The sequence below is a fragment of the Mesocricetus auratus genome, unplaced genomic scaffold (genome assembly GCF_017639785.1).
Source record: "Mesocricetus auratus isolate SY011 unplaced genomic scaffold, BCM_Maur_2.0 Super-Scaffold_100009, whole genome shotgun sequence".
NCBI lineage: Eukaryota > Metazoa > Chordata > Mammalia > Rodentia > Cricetidae > Mesocricetus > Mesocricetus auratus.
Genome location: NW_024429193.1, coordinates 1,425,207 through 1,435,436, shown reverse-complemented (window position 1 = coordinate 1,435,436; position 10,230 = coordinate 1,425,207). Strand labels below are relative to the sequence as shown.

The 10,230-nt window shown below is 45.0% G+C and overlaps 1 protein-coding gene and 1 long non-coding RNA gene across 11 annotated transcripts in view; one reads left to right on the top strand and one right to left on the bottom strand.

Annotated features, from left to right (window-relative positions):
• The first annotated feature begins 1,466 nt into the window (after positions 1-1,466).
• On the top strand, positions 1,467-6,136 carry LOC121142259. The gene is made up of 2 exons (XR_005879235.1): positions 1,467-1,692; positions 5,841-6,136. It is a non-coding gene; the product is annotated as an uncharacterized LOC121142259 (long non-coding RNA).
• Positions 6,137-7,548: 1,412 nt separating this feature from the next.
• Positions 7,549-10,230, bottom strand: part of Lrrc7 (leucine rich repeat containing 7) — a 445,479-nt gene continuing 442,797 nt past the window's right edge. For all 10 annotated transcript variants that reach the window (XM_040751532.1, XM_040751529.1, XM_040751528.1 and 7 more), the window contains one exon: positions 7,549-9,192. Coding sequence is in view for 9 of the 10 variants with exons in the window: in XM_040751529.1 (XP_040607463.1) it covers positions 9,085-9,192 (108 nt within the window). In the remaining variant the exon portion in view is untranslated. The remainder of the gene's footprint in view (positions 9,193-10,230) is intronic.

Below are 10,230 nucleotides of genomic sequence, written 5' to 3'. Positions count from 1 at the left end.
CATTGTCCCAAGGTTCTTCCCAGTTCTTACTCTCCTGCTTAGTTCTCCAAGCTGATCTTTAGAAGCCTGTGGCAGTCTGAAAGGGGGTATCGATGAAATAAAGAGGAAAGCAAGTGAAAAAAAAACCAAATGTTTTCCAAAAGAAGAGACCGGTGGCTGGCACCGCTGTTACTTGCTGGTGGGTAGCACTGCTCAAGCCAAGCCCAGGCTGGCGAGGGGGTGCTTTGCCTCCTGAAAGGATCTGAAGCTAACCTGGCGAGCCTGCCTGAGTAGGTGCTATAAAACCAGCGGGCTGGAGGTCACAGCGATAAGTCTGCAGCCCCCCAAGGAGGCTGACCAGAATCTGCTAAGAGCTCCCTGTAGGAGCTGGTGACCTGGTGACCAGAAGAAAGTAGCTTGCTTTGGAGAAAAACACCAGGATCTGATTGTTTTAGTAAGCTTCAGGGAAGAACATCCTATCTCCTGTTTATTTTCGCTGGAAGAGGACAAGATTAGGTGTCCATAGAGGGTTGTCGGAAGCTCCACTAGGGAGGGTTCTGGTGGGATTATCAGGATAGAAGCCCAGGCAGAGCAGATGGTGAAGAGGTCCTTAACTTAGAAGTGATTTTTCACCAGGACCCAGCCATCAGAGGCTGCAAGACGATAAATATCTCAGAACCGCAACATCACAGTGTGTCTGTCACCAAGGTGGCCAAGATGCTGCTTTCAGTACATGGGTGCTCTGACTGAAAGAGGCTGGGTGGGTCTACCTAGCTAAGCCTTTCTCGGAACCCAATTTTTACTTTATGGGATGCTTTTTGAAATGTATTCTTTTAATGTACTCCATTTGTTATGTTAATTACGTGTGCACGAGTGAGTGAGTTACAGAGGAGTCACCACCAGACGACAGCTGGAAATGTACGTTCAAGCAGGACCCCGATTAGTTCTTCATGAGAGAGGCCATTCAGGCAAACTTCATTCCCCATGCTTAAGCTTTGGGGGGTTAACTTCCAAAGTGAATTATGATGACGCAAAGCAAATATATTTCCCATGTCAACTGATGGGAAGCCTGGATAGAAATCAGGGAGATTAGCACAAAGCATTAGAAGGACTCAAACAAGCTAGAGAAAAACTGTGAAAACCGACAGACGGGCATCCTTAACAGTTAAGAAAGAACAGAATCTCAGCTGGTCCAAGGCTGAGAAGGAGAGAAATCTGTACCCTGGGAAGCTGATTCAACCTGAGCGTTTTAGAGCAAAAGATAGAGAATCCACTGACGTCGATTAAGCTTAGAGCATGATTGTAAGTGGTCGGTTGTTAATAAAGAGTGTGGAGAGGGGTATCACTGCATTAGCACAGAGACTTTTCCTGACTCTGGCATTAAATCTAGGAAGACGCGCTCCACCTAGTGGTGACGCCTTGTAACTACATGCTCCTTTAAAAACAAGAGAGAGTTCTGTGGGCGTGTTCAAAAGCTTGCAAGCACAGCATGGATCTCCGCAGGTTTGAAACCCGGAATGCAAAATAAGAGGCTTGGAGGGAAAAGCAACACATAATCTGGTGCTCTTATTTGTGGGTGGTGGGTGACACAAAGGCTCCTTCCTTCTCTGGGAATTTTGGGTACGGTGTTACCTGTCCCTCCCAGGTCCTCCACTGTCTCAGGAGTGATGGACACTTTCACTTCTCCCCAGGGCTGTTCCTGTGGCTGTTAAGGTAAGTGCCCTGTTGACTCTGGGAACCTCATTTCTTTTCTGAGTTTCTCATGCCTTTTTTTTTTTCTATTATGTCCTTTTTTCTTCCCCTCTTCGTATTGCAAAAACAGCTTAAGCCAACAACCTTCCTATTCACAACACAGGGCAGAAATGAGTCTAAAGTCAGCCTGGACCACATTCAGCCCTCACCAGGGATGGAAAGCTACGGCCAGGGTATGGTTCTGGTCCTGGTGCCCTCACTAGATGCTCACAGCCACAGCTGTGTGAGTTCAACATCATCCTTGGTGCTTCTGGGATCTTTCTGACAACTAAATTTGCATGAGCTTTCCCCTAAAGAAACAAAAATCCAAACTAAATTAAAAGGATGATATAAAAAATGTTTTCCCAGTTGAACAACGAAGCCGCTTAAATGTCTTGGGCAGCCCAGATACCTTTAGAATATGTAACTAGGAAACAAACAAACAAACAAACAAAAAACCCTAACTGCCCAACAGCACAAAGGTTCAGAGGGCTTTGGGAAGAACTGGCAAGGAGAGGGGAAAACTTGGCGTGGAGGACTTCCTAACCCCCAACAAAAGCGGGAGTAACAAACCAATGGGGGAAGCCAAAGGTAAAAAGATTCACCATATACAGAGGAGCACCAATCACCCATGTCAGTCAACACTGCCTGGCCCTCTCTCTCAAAAGAAGTTAAACTTTGACGGGAGACAATCAGCAGCGGGGGGCTCGGGGAGCGAAGAGCATACCACTGTGTCGGCGGTACTGACCAAAGAGTCTTCCCTATTAAGATTGCAGAGGGTTTCACGGTCCCTGTGCCAAGCAGGCAGGACCTCGAAGACCCAGAATGCGATTTTTGGTAACCCTGGAAAGGAGGCTGGGAGAGGAAGTTTGCCGGCAAAGGGCCAGTGTGTACAAAGACAGTGGGGTGCTGAGGTGCTGGGGTACATAGAATGCCGAAGAACCTTGCCTGATCGGGGTACGTCAGGGGAGAGAAACAAGCTGCTCCTGCAGTCACAGGCCCCCAGCTCTCCTGGGAAGGACAAACAGATGGTTGGCTTGACATGTAGACACTCACAATCCAACAGCTCGCAAAGCAGCTTGACCACGGGATGGGGGTAAACAGCAGGCCAGGCTGTGACAGTGTTCTTAAATTCACAGGGGAATACACAGATCTGAAAGGAGGTTTTTTTTTTTTTTGAGACAGGGTTTCTCTGTAGCTTTGGAGGCTGTCCTGGAACTCACTTTGTAGACCAGGCTAGCCTCAAACTCACAGAGATCCGCCTGCCTCTGCCTCCCAAGTGCTGGGATTAAAGGCGTGTGCCACCAACGCCCGGCACCTTTCTCTTTTTAAAAATTATTATTATTATTATTTTGAGTCAGGATCTCACTATGTAGCTCTGGCTGTCCTGGAACTCACTCTGTAGACCAGGCTGCCCTTGAGCTCACAGAGACCCACCTGCCTCCGCCTCCCGAGTGCGGGGATTAAAGGCGTGAGCCGTTACACTCAGCTATTCACTGCCTTTTTGAGTCAATAATTCTAACACTGGACACTGAGAGTGTGTCCTGGAGGCAGTGGACAGAGGAAGGACCCCCCCCCCCCATGTTGCTTAAGTTGTTAGCATCCGCCAATGCCACAGCATGGAGCTGAGCGCTAGGTTTGACTGAGGGACAGTTGTCCTCATGACAAACCTTGTTCTTATTGTTGTTTTTTTCACGCTAACAAACTGACAAAAACATGACCCTTCCTCCAAAATCCAAGAGATTCTGGCTTCTATTTCCCTTGTCCAAAAATATTTTCAATCTGGCCAAGACCAGTCTTTCAGAAGTTTCTCTAAGTCCCAACAAACACTTGAAATGGCCTCCCAGTGGCCCTAGGACCCGGTAGGGAGACGTACAGATAGCTCAGCTGAAGTACCATTCCAACCCAGGCAGAGTGGATGCCATCAGCCATGGGATGGGGTAAGGGCAAGATAGAGGGATCACCATGCTGTCTCACTCCATCTGCAACTTCTCTTTCTGCTCAACTCTGATGCTCTGTGCAGAGGAGAGGCTGTGCTGTGTCCCTGGCAGGCCTGATGCATAGTGGTGCCCCCACAGATATTCATCACAAAATGTATAATCACTGCACTTTGTGTTCTTGTTACAGTCTTCAATGACGTGTCTCTAAACGAACTGTGTAATTTACCCTAGGCTTCTGAGATCAGCTACCCTATTGCGGAGGAAGTATACGAGTCTGCTGTTGAAAACAGCTATTTTCCTCTAGATGAGAGATGTCTGTCTGTCTGGTGGGATATATGCTCATCACTTTATTTTAAAAGAGGGAAAAAAACCCCCTACAAACAATACACTTGTTCAGAGTGGGAGAAAAACTTCCAAAGGAGGGAAATATTGAATGATCCTTTTAAGCCCTCTTTCCCTACCCAATTCATTTACAAATGGATATCTACAAATGGTACTAGCTTAAAGGATGAAACAAGAGTCTTTTTCATATAAAGGAAGGGAAATTATGCTGGATTTGGAAACTCACATATCAGGGTCTGGTCTGTTGCTTCTGCTTTGGTCAGGTTTTTTTCGGTCCAGTGTTAGAAAAAGAGTCACAGGATTTTATTATTTTATGAATAAATGCTGCCTGAAATTCCCCAATATTTAACTCTCTGTGGTGTTACCACAAACAAAGTCAAGCCAAAGAAGAGTGTGTTTTGAAACTTTGGAAACCCTGGCTACTTGCACACGCTGGGACCAGGCCCTCTCATTTTGCTCCCTACTTAGGCGATACAACAGAATCCATCTGCAGAACCCAGGCAGTCAAGATGCCGCTAAAAATAAAACCATCAGTTCTTATGCCCTTATTACCCCTCACCAAAAAAAAAAATGGCTTCTGGGAAAACCAAGATAGTGAGAAAGCAAGGGGACCCAGATTCCTTTATTTTCACTGTTGGTTTTTAAATATAAACTCTTACAAAGTGGTCTTTCCCCTTCATTGCTCCAGAACTCTCAAATTCTTTGGGATGGAAGGCAGGAGTTTCTGTCCACACAGGAGAGTGTTTCTGGATAATTTCCTCACAGTGTTAAAGGTTAGGAAGACTAGTAGGTGCCCCAATATGCATACAGGCAGCTCAGAGAAAAAAAATCCCGCAGCATGGCAAGAATCTAACACTCTGAATAGAGAAGCAAACAGTGGGAATAAACACGGAGGCGAAAACGTGGGCTCTGTTAAGGCACTGACACCCCCCTCCTACCTCTGTGCCACGGAGCTGCTGTCCGTGGTGCGCTAAGCACCGACCCTTCCCCTAGGATTCCTCTCGAACTGGGTGGAAGCCCTCTTTGCTGATACTCTGGGTCTCCTGGAAGCTAGAGCTCTGGAGGCTACGTGTGTTTGCCGCAGCGGCATGGAAACATACACCTGCCTCCTTTGTACAGCATGGGGTGGGTAGGGCATGAGTCTACAGAAGGACGACAGCCATGAGAGTCTCGAGACCTGCTCTGCATGCCAGAAGCATCAGGATCCCTAGGTGCGCCAGAGCAGAATCTGAAAACAAGGCTGTATCTGCCTGAGTCTTGTACGCGGGTGCCGCACACTGTAGACTAAAAATGGAGCTAGGCAGACTTGCGCAGGAGAGAGAGAGAGCCAAGGGACATTTTTCTGTGTGTACTCCACAGTGCACACCATTACCTCCAGCCCACATTCTATTTGGGTGACATAGCATGTTTTTCAGGGGATCCAGGCCCCATGTTCCAAGCCAGGGCAGAGTGCCTCTCTTAGGGCTGCTAAGGAAAAAGAAGTTGTGTAAGTAGTCTTGAGTCTAGAAAAATCCTCTAAAGTCCTGGTTGGCCAAGGAGCTGCACCCGTGAGTGGAAAGTGGGCACGTGACTGACTGGCGTTTGAACACTTGGCTAAGTCATGGAGAGAAGTGTTTCCGTCACAGGGCTTCCGCTGGCCCTCAGCATTGCTTATCTTTGCGCTGAAGGGCCCCATCTTAACTGACTGGACTTTATTGTTTTTCTAACTTGTTGCTTTTTTGCTGATCTAGTGTTCCAGTGAATCTGTGGGTGGGTTGCCATTTCACGGATCAGTCAGACATGCTATGATTGAATTCACTAGTGGCTCAGGTAGCGATCTGATACCAACGTGAACTTTGACCTTTTTAGGTCACATTCTGGCTCTCCACAAGAATGCGTCCATTGGAATAGACGTCCTCAATCTTCCTGTCCATGAGAAGCAGAAAGTGATGATGGACAACTCAGACCCCGTGGAAAGAAGGGCTGAAAAGAACACGGTTTTCCAAACATCTACACTGAGGTGTGTGTGTGCGCACTTGGCAGGTTTTACGACAGAAAATTAAGCATTTCTAAGTTTCTCCACCTAATGTCTTGGAAAACTTGGAAACTTTTCTCTTGATATTTGGATATGTAAATAAAAGTCCTTCATCATGTTCTAGCCTCAATCCTCTCTCCCTCTTTACCTCACACACACGGTAAGGTAGCTCAACCCCAGGCTTTGAGAGTGACCGCAGTGCGTGCGCGCGCGTGGTGTTGCATGCACTCACCCCTCTCTAAAAAAACAAGTCAGTGGTGGTTCACACTCCTGATCTCTGCGGAGGTGGGGATCCAAGCCAAAGCCCAGACAGCATTTCCTATGCTTCTAAGGGAGAGGCACAATTCCGCAGGCTTCAAGTCAGCACAACATTTGCCTTTGGTGGCTTGTGTTGCCTGGCGGGCTGGAATCACGTTAGCAGAGCGTTTCTGACAAAGGACTGTGTGCCTGGTGAGATGCTTTGGAAGCTGTCCCTTTATATCTATTTATCTCGCAAAGCCCACAGTTTGTTACTGTTTGTTCTTTCCATCTCTAACATATGCTGCCTACCCCACATCGCCCTATTGGTCTATGGGCAGCTTCTTCAGCAGGAAGAACCATCAAGAGGCAGAGATTTCATGGTGCCTTTGGGAATTTGCCCCCTTGTGCTGTAGATTTCCCCCCCTTTTCTTTCTTTCCCTTTGTTTTTTTTTTTAAAGGCACACTCTTGACTTGACATTTTTGATGTTACACATGAACCAGATTCTAGTTTCAGGTAGCAAGCCAGTTACTCAAAAAAAATAAATAAATAAAAATAAAAAATACCCCCCACATCAATGGATTAATTGCAAGGCTTGGGCCACCTCTGATATCAAACGAGAAGCACCCCCTTCCCCACATACCACAAGTGATATTAATGATTCCACTGAGTTAACCTAAAGCAGAAAATGCCCCTCTGTGTGACCATATATAGCCTGGAGTAATATCCACAGTTTTCCCAAGAGGTCAGGATGCCCCTTTTCCTGTCTCCATTACTGAGCCTCACAGAAGGGCGTGCCAAAGCAAGGGCCCCTGGCAATGTTTTCCATCAAGGAGGGGTCACGGCCTCTCAGCTGATGGCCTCAGGAGTACCTGATGCTCCTACAGAAGAAAATCACCCGGAGAGCCCTACATCTGGCTCCCCCCTGCGTTCCAGTAGGAGGCTGTGCAGCCCTGAGGGGGTATTTCCTGGATGTTTGAAGCTGCTATACTATGTGCTGAGCCTAGAACATCTACTATGGTGATGTGCCACGAGTTTTTGAAACAGAAAATTAGGCCTCGGAAGACCCTTCTCATTAGATGCTCTCAGTATATTAAAATGCACTTAAAAGCCTCTTCTGTGGAATATGGCCCCCCCCCACAAAAAAGGCCCATCTTGAATCAGTAGCTAATTGTCAAAGCCTGTAAAACCACGGCATCATGACACCCTGACATAAATCAACACCAAAACGCGTGCACCACCTGTAAAGTTGCCTTTGTCTCCAAGTGACACATTCTATGCCAAAAACACCACCGTACATCTAATAAGTGGCACTCATTTTAATAGATCCTACAAAAATACAATATTTTCAATGTTCCCCATAAAACACAAACTTACAAATATTATCCTCAGAGCTCTGGTAACATCCAAGTGTGACTCTACTGTAAAATTTCATAGAACATTTCAAACACTAGCATGTGAGATAAATTTGCTATATAAAAAAGTAATGTAGATAGGGAGGGGATGGATACAACTAGTCACGGAAAGTTGATCTGAAATTCCAAATTAATATTTAATCAGATCAGGTCAATGACTACCGTAAAGAGAAATATTTTAAAGGATTATAAAACATATTTTGATTTTTCACAAAGGGAAACACAATGTAAAAGTGCATTAGCAAGGTTTTTTCACTCTCTGGTATAACTGCATTTATATTTATGTTTCTTGAAACTTTTTTGAGAAGAAAATTTTTTTGTATACTTCTGTCCACAAAAAAAAAACCAGGCATTAAGATGAATGATACTAGTAGACCACAGCTCTGAGAAATTATATCTGAAGTTTCATATTTCAATACCAAAGTCTTGAAATCACCCTCCATAGCTTTCTAACAAGTCTCTCTCTCTGCATAATAAATGTTATCAATTCCCAAAGTTCACTGAAAATGATTCAGAAGTAGCAAATTAAATAAAAGCAGCACACAGATAGGTTCCACATTTACAGTAAGGGAATCACAGGGGCCACAGTTTAGAGTCAATATAACCCCAAGGAAACAGAACAGGAAAGCATTGAGGCTTCCTTGCCACCGCCACTCACTGCTTCTGGTTGGTGAAGAAGCCTGGTCCGCAGCAGCCTGTGGTCCTTTTAATTAGCTAAAGGCATTGAACAGATTTACCTTCTCCGGTTGTTACTCAGGTCCCAGAGATTAATGGATAATTTACGAACTATTTCACTCTGCTATGGGAATTTAGCAAATGGCTGTGGAACCAAATATAAATACTTTATACTTTATGTACAGTTGCTTCCATAAGGCGTAATCATGTAATTTTTTTTATTGAAAAAGATTCAATATAGTAAAGTCTTATTTTTAAGATATATTTTCTTTCTCAATCCAAGATGTTTACGAAAATATCGTTTTTCTATATTCTTTTTTTTTGTATATATGCCAACATATACCTTGTGCTAGAAATACTTTATGGGGGTTACAACTCTTTATATACAACTTTTGAGGCAGTATTTCTGATGGAGAGCAGAATTTTTAAAGAGCTTGTGTGTGCTTCCGTGCTCCGAAATGATAGGAAATCCACTTTGAGAAGACAACTTATTTGATTAAAAAAAACAAAAAACAGAAACAAAACCGCACCAATGCACAGCCAGGGGCTGCTGCTGGAACTGATAACCGCGCACTAACGCCGTGTTTATAGGTAACATTTTTCAGGGTGGTCAAGGCTAACGTACAATATTATACACCTGGCACTGATGTTTGCCATTGGTCCAGCAACTGGCAAAATTTGTTTCTATGTATAAATTTATTTTTGAACATTAGCTCTGGCCTGACATATCTTCACTATTTATAAAAACATTTAGACAGTGAGCTCACGTTGAATAACTAGGTCTACTGTGTTCTGGAAGCTCTTCAGCAGTAAAACAGCTTTTTCGTGTTCCATGTGCACAAAACTGTGTCCATTTGCCTGAAAACACACAAATGAAACAGGTCAGTCAGCGCCCACAGTTCACTCCCTCTGTACCTTCCTCACCACGGGACTCAAACGAGCACAGCACAGCGAGACTTCAAGATTCAGAGTGAAAACGGCCTTGACAAGCATGCGTCAAACGCCCAGCATGTCCCCGCTTGTGCGCAATGGTAACGTCCTACTGGGCAAGAGCAGTCAGATGCTCTTAGACACGGTAGTAGCTCAGTTTTGTTGTTTGTATTTTGCTACGCTGGGGATGGAACTCAGGTCTTAGTGCATGCTGGGCAAGCCCTCTACAGCAGAGCCACACGCTGGCCCCATGGTTCCCATTTGTCTGTACAGGTTCCTCGTTGAAGTGGGCACTTAGTTGACATAGTCACCAACGCAAACGCACCGGCTTACTTTTTAAAATTATTTTTATTTCATCGACGTGTGTGTGTGTGTGTGTGTGTGTGTGTGTGTGTGTGTGTGTCTTTGTGACTGCTTGCTATATGTGTGTGGGAGCCTGGAAGCCGGGAGAGGGCGTTGAATCCCCCTGGAAATGGGGTTACAGGTGGTTAACAAGATTCTCGGCATAGGTACTGGGAACCAAGGAACCAAACTCAGGCTCTCTGCAAGAGCAGCAAGGCTCTTAATCACTGAGCCACGTCTCTCCAGCTCCACATTAGACGTGATAATCATGTCAAATGGGAGTGGAACTATTTTAATCTCAGTTTGATCCACTGGGAAAACGGTTGGTTTATGAATTCTTTAAATTAAAAAAAATCTTTACTAGTAAATGCCAGAGTTTCCATTATCTACACATTGGTTCTCAACCTCGTTCAAAGAATCAACATCTTAGGAATAAAAGCCAGTGACATTAGTCACTGAGAAAGGCTGTAGTCTTCTAGCTAAGGGTCACCAGGTCAAGACATCAAAATTCACTTTAAATGTACTTAGCCTGTTGGGATTTCAGAACCCAGATGTCTACTGAATGATACTGAATGATACACTTTTTTTTTCTCTGTAGTGAGTGCTCATGGTCCTTGGTTTCCT